Here is a 19,399-nt window from a genome sequence, read left to right as displayed (position 1 = left end):
GCGTTTGTTCACAGATAGCTTTCCGGGTCATGTGGCCAGCATGACTAAACCACTTCTGGTGCAACAGAACACCGTGACTGAAACCAGAGTGCACGGAGATTCTGTTTACCTTCCCATCACAGCGGTACCTATTTATCTACTTGCACTGGTGTGCTTTCAAACTGCTTGGTTGGCAGGAGCTGGGACAGAGCAATGGGAGCTCACTCTGCCACGGGGATTCAAACTGCCGACCTTCTGATCGGCAAGCCCAAGAGCCTCGGTGGTTTAGACCACAGCCAACAGGACATGCTAGTAGAAAACTAGAAATGGATATCCAACTGCTAACCAGTTTATGTACAATTTAACAAACATTCCCAACTTCAAATGTTTTGCTGGGGTGATATCAGGATGGGCCTTTGGGTCTCATAAGGCCTGACTTTGGTCTGAGAAGACATTTCTCACCAAACCACAGCGGAGGGGCCTGCTCTCAGGGTCTGCTGATTGACACTGCCAGCAAGCTCTGCTTTGTTTGCAGGCGATGGTTTGGATTCAAACTGGTGCCTGTAACTGGGAATTGGCTGATTGGTGGTTACAATGAGGCCTTTTGAACTTTGACAGATTGGTGGCTCTAGTGACTGTCCAAGACAGCCCACAGGTGTGGTGGAATTAAGGATCGAGCCCGCTGCACAAATTCAGTTTCTCTTCCCCCTCCACTACATATTATTATGTGTGCAAAATGGTATTTTGCTGCAGTAATATTTGGATGCTATTACAAGCTTTAAATGAACTTTCTTCAGTATTTGTACAAGGAACAAAGGGGGTTTCGTTTAGTGTGCCTGCAATGTTTATGGACTCCAGTTGTTTAATGGCTTTCAGATGTGGCATTGGTAGCTGTTCTGGTTCCTGTGTTGGTCATGGTCCTCACCACCCTCATCTTGATCTTAGTTTGTGCCTGGCATTGGAGAAACAGGTAAAGGAATAATTAAGTGCTTTGCATCCTTTACAAGGGAGGAAATGTAACAGGTGCAGGAGGAAATGGGAGAAATGAAATAGGGTGAATTAAAATGCTCAATTTATGCATTAACATGAAGAATAATTTAAATTAGTTTGGACATGCGTTCAGGAGGGCCTTGTCCTGGTCGTGCAGTGCTGAACGACTTTGATATGTATAAATCTTGAGAAGGCTGTGTAGGTTCAGCAGCTTTTATATCAACAGAACATGCAAATTTAACTAACTTCCAGGGGGAGGGTTGCCTTTGCTGCTATTTCTGTGAAATAAAGTGAGAAGGGGATCAGTCCCTTAGTATTTCAGTCTCCCCCCCCCCCCCCCGTGCAATCCATGCAACCCCAGAAAAGACTGTACCTGTTCTTCAAAACTAGTACCCGCAGTGTTGATCTCAAATGGCTGTTTCATATTGACACTAATTTTGGGTGTGTTCTGCATTTCACTCACTTTTTCAGAAAGAGAAAATCAGAAGGAACCTATGACATACCATATTGGGATCGTGCAGGTAACAACCATTGTAGGACCTCTAGCTGCGTCGTTAAGCATTGAGATGAACATAATGTTTGTGCAAATCCCATCTATTAATGGTTGGTCTTGGGCAAGCACTTGCTTGCTCAGCCCCCTCATACAAAGCTTCTCTAGTGTTTGACTTGAATACTTGAGCAGCCCAAATCCTTCCAAATCCCTCTCCGTATGTTTTAAAGCAGAGGTCTGTTCTGTTCACACCAAGGGTGCAAGCACTGTTGATGGCAACAAGAGAGAGGGCCTTCTTAATGCCTCCACCAATTTTTGGAACAACTTCCCCCCGTGAAGCATGGCTGGCTCCGTCTGTTGCTGCCTTTCACTGATTAGGAAATCAAACCCTATCTCTTAACCATGGCCCTAACTCAAAACCAAACCCTATCTAACTTTCTCCCTCAGATATTGCCCCTTTTATTCTCCCTGCCAAAGTGCTGTTTCTCCCCCCCCCCCTCTGTGGCCAGCTGACTCTGTAGCTGACATTCTGGTGGAGTTTCAGAGGAACTGAATCACCAGTCTCTAGTCTGGCTCTGCTGTCTGCTGTCACAGGTGCTGAATGCCCCCTCCCTTTCTCCTGGGCTGTTTGTGTCTTAAGAGCAGGGATTGTGGCCTACAACTTCCATGCTCCCTAGCTAACAGGACCAGTGGTCAGGGATGATGAGAATTGTAGTCCAAAACATCTGGAGGGCCGAAGTTTGGGGAGGCCTGCTTAAGAGGGACCTTCACACAAACACATGAGGGGATTCCTGCATTGCAGGAGGTTGGATTAGATGACTCTTGGGGTCCCTTCCAACTCTACAATTCTGTAACCACACACACTCACTCACACTACCACCACCATGTATGGATCTACATGTGTAATGCTCTGCCACATGAGGACCTATATATGCATATATCCATTGAACATAAAACCCCCAATGCATTGAAAGAACACCTAAGAACATAAGAGCCCCCAGCGTCTGGCCAGTGGCCCATCTAGTGCAGAATCTTCACGTTGGCCATCCAGATGCCTGTGAGAAGCACCCAAGGCAGGACATGAGCACCACAGCACTCTGCCCACTGCGCGTCTTAGCAGGTGGTCTTCTGTTTGTTTACACTATGGTTTGTTAACAAGCTGAGATTACAAACCATGATTTGATTCTGGGTTGTTTAAACAACTGAACTATCCAAAATTCCCCTGAGTTTAGACATAATGTAAACCACCCCTGTGATCTTCGGTTGAAATATGGTATAGAAATGTAATAATAATCTTTATGGAATTAAAATACAAATATATTTATATATATACACACACATACATTTAAGATAAAAAAAGAAAAGATTAAGACAGAAAAAGCAAAAGGAAGAAAGAAAACATACCAAAAATTAATTTACATTATGCAATTATTCATTAAATTTCTAAGTAAAAGACTTCCAATTCTTCTCATTGTACTTGTATTGTTATTTACATTTAAACACACAGCCTTCTATTACCCTGATTTGTTTTCATGTACGGTGGTACCTCGACTTACAAAGACGATCCGTTCCGCGGCCGTCTTCGTAAGTCGAGGTTTTCGGTTGTCGAAGTGCATTGTTGGCGCATGCGCAAAGCGCGATTTTGTGTTTCTGCGCATGCGCCGGGCGCGCACGGTGAAAAGACTTCCAGGGTTGTTGACTTCGGAAGTCGAAACCTTCGGAAGTCGAAGCGTTCGGTTCTCGAGGTATGACTGTACTCTAGTAAATTGACATTTACACATTGTATTTTACAAGGATCAGTTTATTCCGCAAGGAGATTGCTATTTGAACAATATGTTTTCAGGTAATCTTTGAATATTTTCCATTCTTTGTATACTTTCTGGTTTGAGAGCCCGCTTACTTTTCCCGTCATCTCTGCCAGTATTCAATCATAAGAGTCTGCCATTCTATTATTGTGAGTGGGGTTTCATTTTTCCAGTTTCTTGCCACTAATATGGTACAGTGGTACCTCGGGAGGTGAACGGGATCCATTCTGGAGTACCATTCGCATCCAGAGCAGTACGGAACCTGAAGCGCCGAATCTGCGCATGATGTCATTTGGCACATCTGCGGATGCGCGAATTGCCGAACCTGGAAGTAACCCGTTCCGGCACGTCCAGGTTCAGCGAGTTCATAACCCGGGTTCAGCGAGTACGCAACCCTCAGCAAACGTAACTAGAGGTATGACTGTATAAACAAATCTCCTCTTCATTGCCACACAGGAAGAGGAAAGGGGTAGAGGGGAAGCACGTGAGCCAAGGGCTCGTCGCGGTTTGTCTATATAGCCCGAAATTGTGCTAAAGAGGCAAATTGCTCCAGAGTAACCAGGTAACCATTACAGGGGAAGTTCCAAAGCTTAAAAAATGCATATTGATTCATAACCACGTGACTTGTAAACCTTGATATAGGTTGGTGGAAAGGCATGAAGCAGTTTCTTCCTGCCAAGTCTGTAGAGCACGAGGAAACGCCCGTTCGTTACAGCAGCAGTGAAGTTAGTTGCCTTAGATCAAGAGAAGTTGCAACCATGTTACAAACCCAAACTGCAGGTATTTGCGTTCTCCAGTTTATCTTGATTTCAGTAAATGTGCCTGTTTTAAGTATCTTTGCAGATTAAATTGCAATAGTCTTACCTTCCTGTAGTTCCTCCTGTACCCTCTAAATTCTTTTTAAAAACTGTGCCGGGGATAGATGTCCAAATACAGCTTGTAGAAGGACTGATTCTGGAATTAGCCAATGTGGTACAGTCCTCTCACATAATTGTGTCACTTGAGTTTTTATGAACAATCTGCTTGAGTGTGGCTAGTTGAAAATCCCACCATGGAGAAGTTGCAAAACTATTCCTAATAATTGCTTGGTTTTTTCATGCTTTCAAGTAAAGTCCAAGTGTCACCAATAATCATTTGAACTAGCTCACATCTTTTCAAGCAGCTAGTAAAACATAATTTACAAAATATTTAACTGGATCTCTTTACTCAGAAGTATTGATTTCTATTATTGTTTCACTGAATATGCCTTAAATGTGGCATATGCATAACAGAAGTACTGTAGATAAAGTAATGACATGATCCATAAATCTGGTTTACACATGGTGGCCCCAGCATGATCATTCCAGGAACACTTGAGACCACTGTTAGCCTGAAACTGCTGCCCAAATTCCTGGTGCCATCAGAAGATCAGAGTAGCCACATAACATGACTGGCAGGTAGAGGTGCTGATTCAAATGAACAGAGACCCTATGCGCTCCTGAGATCTTCCCACTGGAGCAGTCTCATGTGCAATCTGGCCCGTTTCCATACCAAGTGCTGTTTTTTTTAATTACGAGTGCAATGGCAGTATGTGACAGCTGGAAAACCCTTGACGATACTGGTCTCTCTTTGTATAGAGTATGCACAGCCGCTGGTGGGAGGAATTGTTGGCACACTTCACCAGAGATCAACCTTTAAACCTGAAGAAGGAAACGAAACAAGCTATGCTGATATGGATCCTTACAATTCACCCGAGCAAGAGATTTACCATGCCTATGCTGAACCGCTACCTATCACTGGACCAGAATATGCAACACCAATTGTGATGGATATGTCAGGTCATCCTGCAGCTCCTCTGGGCATTTCTACTGTATCTACTTTCAAAGCTCCAGGAAATCAAGCCGCTCCCATAGTTGGGGCATACAGCAAACTTGTTTCCAGATCAGATAGTTCATCGCCTACTCGAGTACTCTACGACACACCCAAAGGAATGCCAGGACTCAATCCCACAGATGAATTGGTATACCAGGTGCCACAGAACATGCCACATTCCACAGAGAAGAAAGAAGATGTTAGTTAGAGAATGTGGCTTTCAAAAATTAAATCCTTTGGAGATCACTTTTTGCATTGGGAGAAAAATGTGTGACTTGATGGAGCCCAAAAAATGAGTCAATTGCCCTTTTGAGGGTCTGTACACAACTACTGCTTTCCTGTTTATAGAATGATGGGCTTTCCATTCACTACTGATGGGCACTACATTTTTTTGCTAGACAGGTGTGAGAAGCTTTCAAAGATGCTGAATCGCTGAGTGTAAATACATGCTCCACAACAGATATATAATGTGCCACTATAGATATATAATTAATCAAAATGATCTATGGTCCATGAGCCAAGAAAAGGAAAGGTACTGTTCTGGATATAGAAAAAGTCACTGAGTCCAAGAAACCAATTTCAAATTAATTGATATCTAGCAGGCTGGTATTTTCATAAGGCTTCACATTGTAAAAGTAAACTGATTATTGTGCTTCCTGTAACAGGAAGTTAGTGGCAATTATAAGGAAAATTGATCCCTAAAATTAACAAGAGTTTCCTTTGTTGATTTCTTTGATGAAATCAATTAGTAGTGTAGAAAATACCTGGAATCTCTGGCAAGCATGACTTGCTATACACTAGTAATCACTCGCTCTTGATCCCTTTGGAGTAGCTTCGTATGAATTCTGTTCTCCCTACTTTTTTAAAAAAATACCAGGGTGCTCCTTTCTATTTCCTAGGGGGGCGAATTCCCTGAAGATGATACATTTGCTAAAATTTGTTACAGGGCTAAAAAGGACCTTGGTGGGAATCCTTGGCTCAACTAAAACTATAATTTCTATAAAAAAAATACCCCAAAGCCCTCCAATGATGGCCTCAAACAGCATTTTTTTTTTTAGATTAAAGGAAGGGATATTTTTAAGGAGGGAAGGATAAGTTCACTTCTGTAAAACATAAGCACACTGGCATCATTGCATGTAGGTTTTTAATGTAAATCAGGGTGTCTTTACATGCATAGATGAACAGCTTGGTTTTCCAATATGATTTTAGGTCTATGCCTTAAGAAAATGCATATATGCATTGATGTCATGGAGCCTTCTGAATGCGAGGTGGCGATTAGATTGAAATATAGCAATGTTTAAAGTATTGGCATTTGATCTACTATGTATTGCATAAAAAATAACTCTTTTTCACCCCCAGATTCTTCAAGTTCAAAATTATCATACAATCTCATTTGGGACTAAAGGTATTTCACCTTCTAACTCCTAGTGGAATTATTTTTCCAAGGTTTATATACTTGAAACCAGTTAGTAACTTTGTGCACAATGAGAATTGCTGAAAGCATAGCTGTATAACCTACAAGCCAGTCTCCCTTTGGCCATGCTTTAAATGTGTATATATTTTTTAAAAAGCACATTAGGGTGACATGAAAAGAATGCTGTGTTTTTATTGTATTATAACAGCACTGTAGCGATGATGTAGAACAGATAAATGTGATATCCCTTCTATACGCAATAGCCCAGTTTTATGGACTTCATTATGAACATATAGTTCAAAAGAATATTGGGTATTATCCCGTTGTGTCCGTCTGCTAGCAGAGCAGATGGTCCACTTGCAGAATGAGACTTTCTCCCTTCCTTTCCTCCTCTGCACGACACCAAATCTGCTTCAGAGAGAGAGAAGGTGGCAGGGGGTTGAAGGGTAAGGAAGCTAAAATCCACTTGTGCTGTATTGGATACTGCTCATTTCTACTTTTCTCGTCTGTATTGTTGAATGCACAATATATCTCAATGTAGCTGGCTGGAAAGGTAAATCATGACAATCACAACTCTTAAATGTAGATAGTACTCCTTAGCCCAGCTTTCTCCAGCCTTGGGCCCCTTGGGCCCCTATAGCTGGGACTGAAGCCCATAACTGCTTGAGAGCAACAGCCTTACTCCAATACAGTGGTGCCTCGCTTAACGAATGCCCTGCTTAACGAAATTTCTGCTTAACGAAAGGTTTTTTCTAGCGGAGGTTGCCTCGCTAGACGAATTCGTTTTACGAAAAATTCATCTAGCGAATCGCGGTTTCCCATAGGAATGCATTGAAATTCAATTAATGCGTTCCTATGGGCAAAAAAAAAATTCCAAAAAAAATTTCAATGCATTCCTATGGGATTCGCTAGACGAATTTTCCGTTATAAGAAAAGACCCGTGGAACGAATTAAATTCGTCTAGTGAGGCACCACTGTACTTAGTTTCAGCAGTATGGCATGCTGGTCCACTCTTGTGCTTTGTTCCATTTATATTTTGTTTATTTATAAGAGTGATAACATAACTTATTTTTATTCTGTAAACTACGGTACACCAAGGCTAAATGTGTGGCCTAAGAAAATGTTCAGAATATGTGTATATGTAGACTCTATTCTATAATTTCTTGCTTCGTTTGGTCCAATGGATATGGGTACATATCTGCCAGATTGGATTCAACAAAATCTGTGTTGAATATATGACACCCTAATCGCGTCATTGTCTATCTCTGTTAGGGTCTCTAGACTCGGCTGTCCTACTCTTACATATCTGCATCTTTGAAAACCATACTGTAGAAGTAGCACATTTGCAACAGAGTGATTCCCAGCTCCCACCATTGCCAAAAGGTGATTCATTTCTGGAAGTAAAATTCAAGGGATTAACTCTCTTAAGTTCAGATGGTAGCACTCGTGCACCTTGCACAGCTGCCAGTCAACACATAGTTCCTTAGCTTGGTTATAAATCACTTCTTGGTTACAAATTGGAATCAGAACCCTAAATTCTTCAAAAACCTGATATTGTAATTGGATTCAGTGGTGCACATCAAGCAAACTACTTGTAAACAGAACTAAAAAACTATTACCTTTATTTATTGACAGTATTTACAAATCACTCTTCTGCATATGTTACCAAATGCTACATTAAAAATAGCAAAGTAAACTATGTCAAACTCTAAAATTAATGGCAGAAAAGCAACAGGAAAATAATCCTAGCTGATTTCCAGATGTCTAGTGGAATAGAACACAACCCAAGTTTCCTAGATACTAAAAAATTCTTCTTAGAAGCATATTTTCTGCTCAGATTCTAAACAGGTGGTAGTTATCTTTAAAGGAAAATTAGGCAGCAATCTTGTACCCACTTCCCTAGTTGTAAGCCCAGTGAACTGAATGGGGCTCATTTCTGATTAAACATGTTATAGGGGTTGCACTCTGAGTGTTTTAACTTGAATGTTGCACCAGTTAGAGTGGCTTGGTGTATTTGTACCACGCCAAAGTATAGAATTGTGTATGTGTGATGTTTCTTACAAAAATTGACAAGTGTACGTACAAGAGACTACCAAAAGCCACGGTAGGGCTGTTTTTCAAAGCTGCCTGTTACTGGAATTGTGCACACAAGTGTATATGCTTAGTTCGAAGTCTTGCAGGTATCCAAACCCACAAACCTTAGTACAAGCAAATCCACCTCCACTGTACATTGCAGATTTAAGCTTGCCAGCACATAAAATATTACAACAGTATAACAGGAATGGTGTGAGCAATTGAATGTATCAAAATTAAATGGCCAATTAGATGAAAACAGCTTTCTTGATTTTCTGCCCTGTATTTTAGGTACTAACTTATTGATTCCTGAATGTAAGACACACAGCACAGGCAAGTATCACACTAAGTGTTTTGTGGTTTAGGCCCACCGTTGGTATTGTCTCAAGGTATACAGAGGGTCACTCGGTTAGTGCAGGTGAGATGGGCGCAAATAAGTGTCGAGTGGCTGTTTTCCTAGAATGTACTTCCTTACCTCAGCATGTTCTGTAGTCACTCTGTATATGTTGCTAGAATTTAGATAATATGAATAGCAATTTTTTAATGTATGTGTTAAAACCTTTTAATAAAATGCACAATGTGGAACTCATGATTCTTGTACAGGAAAAGCAAGCAGATTGATTTTTGGAGCTTAATGTTGCTGAATATCCCAGCTGATGGGAGAGTCAGTTACACCTACATTTTGACAAGCACTTTCTGTTCGTCAGATAGAACAGTCCTGATTTATCTTGGGGGTACTGTTTGTGGACAAGAGAACCTCAGTGGCAATATGCAGGTAAGACACGACACAACAGACTTATACAGTGTTTAGATCAGGGGTGGCCAACTCCCAAGAGACTGCGATCTACTCACAGAGTTAAGAACTGGGAGTGATCTACCCCTTTTTTTGGGGGGGGGTCAGGTCAAAGTTGTTGAGCTTTTTTTAGGAAGGCCCAATTTTTGGGGGGGTGGGTGGGTGGGTCAAAGTTGTTTGGACATGCCTGGTTTAGATGATTTGGAGCAGCCCAATCCTATTGCTTGCTTGTGCAAAGAGGCTTGTGCTGTTCTACCCCATCTGCCTCACCTTTGCTGCCCCTCTTGATATCACACCGTTAAAAGAGCACTGATAATTCCTGAAATGAGTTATCTTAGTGAACCATTTTCCCTCCTTGATTAATACTGGAACAATGGTATCAGACAGATGAGTTCTGTTAATAAAAAAATTCCTTCAGTAGCACCTTAACGACCAGGTGCTACTGAAGGATTTTTTTTATTTTGTTTCGACTCAGACCAACACGGCTACCTACCTGTAACTAGAGTTCTGTTAAGTACATCTTCACAGAACGCCTAATTTACATAATTTACTGCCATAAAATACAGTGGTACCTTGGGTTACAAACACCTTGGGTTACGGATTCCGCTAACCTGCAAGTAGTACCTTGGGTTAAGAATTTTACCTCAGGATGAGAACAGAAATTGCGCGCTGGTGGCAGCGGGAGGCCCCATTAGCTAAAGTGGTACCTCAGGTTAAGAACAGTTTCAGGTTAAGAACGGACCTCCGGAACGAATTAAGTTCGTAACCAAGAGGTACCAGTGTATGCTGATAGCCACATGCTTAGATAAATCTACTGAGATTAGGTCTATATAGTGATGGTCACCTAAATAGAAGCTCCAGGTTCAGAAACAGCATTCCTCTAAATACCTGTTGCTAGTTAGGCAAATCATCTACTTTGGTGATCACTCGTAGCCGAGTAAGATTGTCTTCCATGAACACGGTCTTAACAGGGAGTCCGTAAGAGATTGTAGAGGCCAATTCTGGATCCACACATCCTTCCACAGTGGGGACATTGGTTCCGGGCGGGAGTTGATCACAAATAGCGTAGTGTGGGGGCTGTTGTCTTCATGGGGGCATCTTGGAAGCATTTGACTGGCTATTGGGTGGCAGGTTGCTGGGGCAGAATGAATCCAGCAGGTCTGCTCTGACACTCTTAACCACTATGCTGAGAATTATATAGCACAAGACTAACTTAGAATGCACAGCGCATGTGGAGCTAAAGCCCCACAACCTTGCACCAAGAAAACCCAGCATGTCTCCTTCCTTTGTCATTAAAATCCACAGAGCATTTCTTACAAGACGGATTTAACTGCAACTTTTTTGCTTTAATTCTAATTTGCACATTGCCTGGCGCTTTTTAAAATTCCCTCCTGGTGGCAGCTGGCTGTGGTGCCATTTATTGCTGTATCTCCTGAAGTGTATAAATGCCACTGCATGCTGCGAAATAAATCACTCTTTAATCTCACAGAAGCCAGTGTTTGGGAAAGCTGTATATAATTTCAGTACAGAGCTTTTCAATACAAAAGATGAACTAATGGAAATAGACATTTTAATGAGCAGATTCATGTGTAACACTACATGCACTGACAGTTTCTTCCTTTTTAAACTCTACATTTCTTGCAACATGCTGTTCTGCCTATGACACTTTCGGGAACAGAGTCACTGCTGCGGAGGATGTGCAAGAGGCCAGGGATCCACATGGCTGTTACCTGAGAACTTGTGTGAACTTTTAACCTAGCTGTAAACATTCATCAGACCAAATGTACTGGCGCAGTTCCTAGCCAAGCATTCATTATACTAAGTAGTAGATGAATTCAGACAGGAACTCAGCCCATTGCTGCATGAGCCGAGACTTCACGGACTCCTTCCTTCGCATATTGCAGTTTCTAAACTTCCGCCTGTGTTCTGCGTAAACCATGGTTTGCCACTCCATCTATGCTCCACCTGCAGAGTGATTTTAGCAAACCATCATTTGCCTTTAAACAAGGTTCTCAAATCCAAAACTGTCTTTTGGAGTCCTGGTTTAAGGGCAATGATGGTGTGCTGAGAATCGAGAAGGAAATTTAGATATTTCTCATTTCTGGTCTCTGGCTTGGCAGGGCGCTTGTACTTTTAACTTTTCATCAAGTAAAGGGAACTGTCCTATAGTCCCTTGTTGGGTTTCCCCCTGGATTTCAAGTGAGCTACTGTAATGATGCAACTTGCCAGCAGAGTCACTGCACCAGTAACCGTGTAAGCTATTCCCAGAAAAGGATTTCTTCCTCCACTCCATGTTACTGTTGAGAAGACCACCTGCTTTTCTCCTTTGAACTTTGAAACTGGGAAATCTGACAGGATGATGTTAAAGTTTTATTAAAAAGTTTGGAACATCCATGAGTATTAAAAGATGCTGAAGGGTTAGGTATTGCTAACAGGATTAGATCCATGATTCCCCCCCCCCCCCCTTAGCACCTACAATGCAAAAGGCATATTTAAAAGGAATGTATGTAGTTTTTCACAGCTTACTCTCCTTGTTGCAATACACATCTTCTATTGATGGGACACTACCACTATTAGCCTTTTCCAGTGTGGTGCTCTACACTGGAACTCCCATCTGCTCCTGCCACCATGGCCAACGGTCAGGGATGATGAGAGCTACAGTCTAAAACATCTGCAGAGTACCAGGTTGGGGAAGACTGAGCTAGACAAGCAGAGATCTGCATTAGCCCACTGTGTTTCCTCCACCCAACTGACAAGCAGAAGCTCTCCTCAAAACTCAGCTACATTTCATGATGAACTGCATGCATTATTAGGCTGCCAGGGAGTGTTCTGGCTATGTATTCCTTGATTACCCTCACCGTCTACAGAAGATCTGCCAGTTATAGCCCATGTAGCTAAAACATGGCACGAACCCACACAGAAAGGATACTATAGGATATTTGTAGCCCATACGTCCCTGCTGGGAGCCCATTTGCAAACTGCCTGGTGCGACTGAGGCGACGGTAAAGATTCTTGAACGTAGGAAAGGCTGATACACGCATCCAGATGATAAAGTCTTCATTTGTGTAGCCACTGTTCTCTTGGTTTTCTTTATCTAATAAATATACTGGCTTTTGCCAGTAATGTGGTCTTGCTGTGCCTGAGATAGATGGGGAGGGACAGAGAGAGATGATAGCTATAGGTGAACAAGCAACCCCTACTTCTATATATTTCTTAATAGTCTAACCTTAGTGAGTAAGCATGTCTCAGCCTTCGTCGATATGGTGCCCTCAAGATGTTTTGGACAATTGTTCTCTTCATTCCTGACCATTGGCCATGCTGGCTGTGGCAGACGGGACCTGGAGTCCAACAACACCTGGAAGGTCCCAGTTTCAGGAAGTCTGACCTAAGTGGTCTAAACAAAAGTTCTTACTCTCTAGTAAGCGAGTATTGAGTTGCAGTTTGATGCAGCCATCACAGACACACATATGAAGGAGTATGTCCCACTGTTCAGTGGGGCATGCAGGATTGCCTTGTAAGTCAAGCAACGTACCAGGAATGTAGCTTCAATAAAGTTGCTTATCCAGTATGCATGTAAGGTGGAACAGGTTTGCACCCATTGGCCCTGCTCCTGACCTCAGTTGAAGCGGGAAATTTAAGTGTGGTTAACATCGCACCTCTCAGCCATGGTGGAAAAAATCTGATGCATTGGCCTTGAGAAAAGGTAGCCGTGCAGCATTGGCAAAGGCAATGAATAGTTGTACTTTAGAGAATATATGTAATGGAAATGGGCAAGGATTTCACTATTCAATCTACAGGAACACCATTTCTTCTGAGTGCTAAAATCTTTCCCAGGAACTAGCTCAATATTTTTCCATATGAAAGCTATGGCTTTGGTTGGGTTACATTACATCAGGGAGGGGGAAACCTTCCAAGGGCCACATTTCCTCCGGGGAGAACCTTCCAAGGCCCACATGCCAGTGGTGGGCGAGGCCACAGGCAAACAGGCAGAGCAACGAGTGAACGATTCACACTTCTACAGCAGGTTAGTTTCTTCTGTCCTCCATCCAGACAAGCAAGCAAGAGGCATTTACTTGTTTGTTTAATAAAAAATATGTAACACTTGATTGTGGGGAAAAACCTCAAAGCAATGGATCAAACCTCAAAAGCACAATCAAAGTTCAAAGACACATTCCAGCCAGGTAAAAACATTTAAGTCTGAAGCAGAGCTAGTGAAAAATGTAGTCAGGAATGATTTCCAAGAGCCACATAAGAGAGGCCCGCGGGGACAATTTTAGAAAGCCCATTAGCTGCATTTCAAAAACTGAATAACCACCTTTAAGCTAATGGGATCATTCTTACCATCAAATGCAGAAGACAAGTTGTGTGCGGATGGATTGTGAAATTTCACATTTTTATCTGTCCACCAGGCATTCCCTTGCTTCAGAAGTGGGACTTTGACAGCCTTTACAGAAGCAGGATAGTAGAACAGCTGTATTGTGTCTGTATGGAAATTGGAAACCGTGATTTAAGGCTAAGCCAGTATTGAATGCCTGTAATTTGACTATTGTAGCTGATTTAAGAGAATATGCTCACATCCACACCATACATTTAAAGCACGGCATTAAAAAACCTCCAATGGGGGCTGTGTGATGACATCTTTACATTTTTATCATATAGAGAGAAATTTAATTTGCTGCAGATCGAATAGATAATGAAGACTGCATATTCAGGTAAATATTATCAGATGCACGTACGTAGCACTCACCATTGAACATGCTGTTTGCAATTGCACCACATGGAGCTATAGGTGTCCCGTTTTCATAAGTTGCAAAAGGTGCACAATTGCTGTTCTGAATCTATTCAAAACCATAATGCAATTAGGAGCATATTTCTCTGAAAAATCAAGCCATAATGTTAAACAATGCAGCTGTTCATAAACAGCAGGAATTGTGTTCTGAAAAAGACACGTCATTTATCTGGTGATGAAAAATCAATGGGAAAAGACTGTCACACCATGCCAGGGAGTGTATTTCCTAGTGTGGCTGCTAACAGTTGGCAAATGACTCTCCCTCTCGAATGTTTACATTGCCCACTTCCCTCAGCATAACATTACAAAGTCCAGACAATGAATGACAAGCACAACATTCCTGAACCAGCGAGACTTCTTTCCGGTCAATAATATATTAAGAATTACTACCCTTAAAATGGCATCATGTGATAAAAAAACCCAAACATCAGAAGTACTAAAAGAATTTCAAACCACCTTACATTTGCCTTCCGACCCAATAGTTGTGCATCACTTCTGGAAAGGACATAGCGACGATGGTTCTGATAAAAATTATGCAATCCATAGTACATGAAGATATCACCCTGCATTTTTTTTTAAAGGGACAACATGTAGGAATTAAAAAATGAGTTTTGAAGCTAAATCTGGCAAACTATTGACAATAGCCAATATGAAGTGGGACAGTAATATGAATGTCCAAGATCTAAGTCAGGCGTCGGCAACCTTTTCTTCCCGTGGGCTGGAGGATTCCCATGGACGATAGGCGGACATGGGCCGCACAGGCGCAGAAGCCATTTCCAGCGGTGTTGCGGACATTTTGGAAATGGGCAGCCAGCACCGGAAATCGCTTCTGCGCATGTCCATTTCCAAAATGTCCGCAGTGCAAGAAATCGCTTCTGCTGCTGCGCAGAAGTGATTTCTGGCGCTGCTCGGTTCACAGGCGGCCCATGGGCCTGGTAAACAGCCTCCATGGGCCGTATCTGGCCCATGGGCGGGAGGCTGCCGATGCCTGATCTAAGTGCCTCCAAAACCCCTAGAAACCTTTGATGGGCAAGAATTGGTGTGACTCCAAATCACTAAGCCCAAGAGACAAGCCTAAATTGTTACTTTATTGGTTTATGGAGTAAGGCTAGCAATAAATGAAAACGATCTTCTCTTCAGATTACTCCACAAGGTCTTCCTCTAATGTTCATTTCTTGATGCGCTCGCAAAATCAGTCAAAACAGCATAGACATCTGCTCTGTATCACCTGACATTATTACCACAGAGGCAGTTCACATCCTCAGCTGCTGAATTCAGCACTGATTGAATAAACTGAAGGATAAGCTCCTGAGAGATGGGCATGGATATGGGAATCAATCCCTAAGGCAGGGTGCCAGATGCAAAAGAAGACAGGGCTCCTGCACCTTTAACAGAAAAGGAAAATTTGACAGGTGTGCCCTGCATGACAAATGTCCTCTTTTTGGGTTGTAGCCTAGTCATTGAATGATAAGAGCTGACACACTAGATACTGACATGCCAACACCACAGTCACAATATGTGCTCCACACTGCTATTTCAGATAGATTTGGTGCTTAAAATTGGCTAGATGCTAAAAGTAGCATAGGGCGTAATCCAGCCAACAATTGAAACACGGAGGTTCCATTGCTTTTACAGTGAGAATTATGCATGTGCTTAACACTCTCCCATTGAAATTATAAAAGTGCTTAACTCGGCTAAACGCTCGCAAAATGTTTTAAATATTTCAAAACATTTACTTCAAATTCATTCTGGAATAATTTATTTTTCTTTATTAAATAGCCTTAAAATATTTGAGGTTTGGTAGATAACATTTTCCTTTCTCCGAATGTTGTTAATTTTAATGCTGATCTTGTGTTGCTTATTTAAAAAACCAAACCAACCTATTATTCACTTTTCCACAATCACTTACCTGCATGTTTTCCTGAAGTGTGAAGTTGGTGAAACACAGGCATTCCTTCTCCCAGTTTGACGAGTTTTCACGCAGCTTTGAACAATGTGAGCATATCTCGGAATAATTAATCTGCCAAGAAACAAAAGAAACAGGCCAAGTTATTGTCATCATTTCAAAAGGAGAAGAAGATCTCCAAGCCTTAAAGGCTTTACACCAGGGGTCAGCAAACTTTTTCAGCAGGGGGCCTGTCCACTGTCCTTCAGACCTTGTGGGGGGCCGGACTGTATTTTGAAAAAAGAATGAATTCCTATGCCCCACAAAAAACCCAGAGATGCATCCTATATAATAAAGTGCAAGTGTCTCTGTGTCCAGTCCCTGTGTTCATGGGATTGCGCTACTGCGCATGTGCCCCACGGACAGCCATTGGGACTTGGAGCGCAGAGACACTTCGGACAGGATAAACCAGGACCGTGAGAGAGATTACATGCTTGCATATACACAAGCATACACAAAAAAAAGAGTGCGGCTTCCCCTTGCCTCCGCTGTGCTACGGAAGGATCTCTCTTTCCTCCTGGTTTCTTCTCCGTTAGAGGGAAAGGAGAGGAAAGGGAAGGTAGGTGGGTGTGGAGAGAGAGAGAGAGAGAGCCGCGATTGATGTGGCTGCTGGGCTGAAGGATCGTTTAGCCGTTACTGAGGGGCGAAAGCAGGAGAGCGGGCGGGCACACGTGCGGGGGAAGGGGGAATTAGTCCCTGGAAGTGTGTGTGGATTTTTTTTGGGGGGGGGTGGAAGGGCTGCTGCAACTGGGACCAGCGAGGGAAGAGGGAGAGAGAGAGAAAGAGAGAGAAAAGAGTAGAAAAAAGAGAGTGGGAAATGGGAAGGGAGAGAGGAAGCTGAGGAGGCAGCCGGCTGGGGCGGAGGGTGGGGAAGGGACTCAGTGAGGGGCTGAGGTGGTGGCGGTGGGTGAGTCACCGGGGGGGGGGGGACCCCGCTAATTAATTCTAGCACCCGTTAATTTAACGGGCTTCATGATACTAGTTTTAAATAAAAGGACACATTCTACTCATGTAAAAACACGCTGATTCCCGGGCCGTCCATGGGCTGGATTTAGAAGGCGATTGAGCCGGATCCGGCCTCCGGGTCTTATTTTGCCTACCCATGCTTTACACAGTTTGGCTTCTGCAGATTTCCACGAGATGGTCAAATGTGACAGTTTGTCAGGTCAACCAAATGGCCTCACAGTGGGAGCTTTCAAGCTAAGACAGCAATGACATGCCAAGAAGTGTCCTGAATAACCCCTTTGGAACATCTTTCCCCTTAAAGTTCTTCAAAGTCCAAGTATCTTCCACTGGCAAATACTATTTCTATTTAGTTACATCCCACTTTTAATGTGTACGCAATCATGTGTTTTTAATTACATTTATTCTGCAAGAGAAGCTTGCCATTTATTGTAGTTAATAGTACTTCTGACCCATTCTTCACCAGAACATCTCAGAGTAGAATACAGCATTTAAAAACACAACAGTTAAAAATCAATCAATCAATCAATCAATCAAACAAACAAACAAACAAACACACACAACTCTTAAAAGAGAAAAAAACACCCCTGTGGAGAACAGGCCTGGAACCATGGCACCCCAATATTTATTGTATTTGAAATATTTATAACTCACCTTTCCACCAATGGTCTCAAAGGCAGCAGGCCTACAGATACAATTTAAACAAGACCATTCCTAGGTCTATCCGTAGTCTCTTCAGCATCCTCAGAATGCTCAACTGTTAAATAGTCTGGAGGGTCTACCCTTCACAACTTCTCTAGACAATGGTAGACCTGTTGGTCCAAAAGCCAGTTCAGATATTCTATCCATTCATTTACTTAAGCTGCTCACAACAGTGTGCTGCTTTTAAGTCTAGTCTCAGATCATTCCCTGGATGTTACAATGCTCACCAATATAGACTACTTACATTATTGATTCCTTTGCTAAAGAAATAAAGAACATAATAGTCAAAGTGGATATTGAAGTCAGGTCTCTGGAGGCCAAGGTCAGTACTTTCACTTTTGGGACTGCAACAAAATGTTTATTTTACTGCATTAGCATTAATGAGGACATCCAAAATTAAACAAAACAAAATAAATACACTGTAAATTTCTGCTTTACTTATACACAGATACAGTCTACCAATATTGCAATGCATGCTTTCTAGCACACAATGAAAACAAACCTTTAATTCTTTGACTCTTGTCGCAGCCAATAGAAGTACAATTCCCATCACAAGGCAGAAGAGGCTAATGATAAAGAAACTGGGGAGGACGAGCTCTGGGGTGAGCTGGGGCTTCCAGGCTGGGAGTCTCTGTTGTTTATATGCAGTATTATCAGGGCATCTCGATGGACGGTTTGGTGAAACGGTGCTCTTTTCATTCATGTTGATGCCGGACAAGTCTTTGGCTGGCCTTTGTGTCGTACTGTAAGGTATTCTTCATCTGTTGCTATCTACTTAGCATTTTTAAGAACCTTGGTAACTTCCTGGAATTACTTATTAACTTGATCCATTTGATTGGGAATAACGCCCTCCTTGTACTTTACTGTCATAATCACCTTTAGCCAGCCTGTGCCATCCTCCTGCTGGTGTACTTTAACCTGACTTACACCTGCTAGCTTCCTGCACAAGGCTGCCACCCTTTTTGCTGTTACTGTTGTTCCACACAGCTTAGGACACAATTTAGTAGGATCATCTGAATTGCTCTATTTGGAAATCCTCCACGCAGGGTGGTATATTACTCCCCAGATTTTCTGTCTGTCAAATTTATTAGCTGACTTGATTGTGTTTTTGTGATGACCAATGATTTTCAGCATATAAATTTTACCAACTGACACAACTTAAGGCTTCCCTTTCTCCCCGCCTTCACAGATTCCTAAGCTGTACTGAAACTGAGGTAAAAGGGCAGATTTTGCTAACAACAAGTAGGGTGAGAATCGAGTGATAGACAATGGTTACACCAGCTCTGCATTTTTCCCGGGGCCAATTAAGCATCCTACTCACAAGTAGCATCCATTTTGCTTCAAGTTTCCTGGTCTACATATCTGCCATAAGAATGAGATGCTTTGAATTCACAGTGGCAGATTCCAGGTTACAATGACCTATGGTAATGATATTAGTAAAGAAAAACAAGAGGGGTAGTTATCCCTATACATTGACAATTTATGATCACTGGCACTGATATTTAAGGATATTTTGGAAATACTTTAGCCACGATTCTGCTACAGTACAGATGATCTATTGGAGGTTACTTCCTTCCAGAAAACTGAACTGTATTGATGTACAGA

General features: G+C 42.3%; 2 protein-coding genes across 3 annotated transcripts in view; one reads left to right on the top strand and one right to left on the bottom strand.

Annotated features, from left to right (window-relative positions):
- Positions 1 to 7,435, top strand: part of DCBLD2 (discoidin, CUB and LCCL domain containing 2) — a 33,017-nt gene extending 25,582 nt beyond the window's left edge. For both annotated transcript variants that reach the window (XM_035115693.2, XM_035115692.2), the window contains exons 12-15: positions 856 to 949; positions 1,441 to 1,490; positions 3,907 to 4,044; positions 4,881 to 7,435. In XM_035115693.2, the coding sequence (XP_034971584.2) occupies positions 856 to 949; positions 1,441 to 1,490; positions 3,907 to 4,044; positions 4,881 to 5,323 (725 nt within the window). In that variant the 3' untranslated portion in view covers positions 5,324 to 7,435. The remainder of the gene's footprint in view (positions 1 to 855; positions 950 to 1,440; positions 1,491 to 3,906; positions 4,045 to 4,880) is intronic.
- Positions 7,413 to 19,222, bottom strand: LOC118084780 (cell cycle control protein 50C-like). The gene is made up of 7 exons (XM_035114727.2): positions 18,297 to 19,222; positions 16,094 to 16,204; positions 14,646 to 14,747; positions 14,143 to 14,233; positions 13,737 to 13,877; positions 12,325 to 12,534; positions 7,413 to 11,743 (listed from the first exon to the last, which is right to left on the bottom strand). Exons 1-7 carry the CDS (start codon positions 18,495 to 18,497, stop codon positions 11,559 to 11,561), a joined length of 1,041 nt encoding a protein of 346 aa, XP_034970618.2. The 5' UTR covers positions 18,498 to 19,222; the 3' UTR covers positions 7,413 to 11,558.
- Positions 19,223 to 19,399: the final 177 nt, after the last annotated feature.

This window comes from Zootoca vivipara, chromosome 4 (assembly GCF_963506605.1).
Source record: "Zootoca vivipara chromosome 4, rZooViv1.1, whole genome shotgun sequence".
In the NCBI taxonomy this organism is placed as follows: Eukaryota; Metazoa; Chordata; class Lepidosauria; order Squamata; family Lacertidae; genus Zootoca; species Zootoca vivipara.
Note: the sequence above shows the minus strand (reverse complement) of the source record. Positions and strands in the feature narration are given on the sequence as shown.

Bases quoted from the DNA above. Each gene is read 5' to 3' on its own strand.
- LOC118084780 (XM_035114727.2), bottom strand. From the start codon at position 18,497: ATGAATGAAAAGAGCACCGTTTCACCAAACCGTCCATCGAGATGCCCT. The intron at 16,205-18,296 runs GTTTGTTTTCAT...GTTTCTTGGCAG, and splicing joins CAAGAGTCAAAGAATTAAAG to ATTAATTATTCCGAGATATG. The intron at 14,748-16,093 runs GTAAGTGATTGT...AAAAAAATGCAG, and splicing joins CACTTCAGGAAAACATGCAG to GGTGATATCTTCATGTACTA.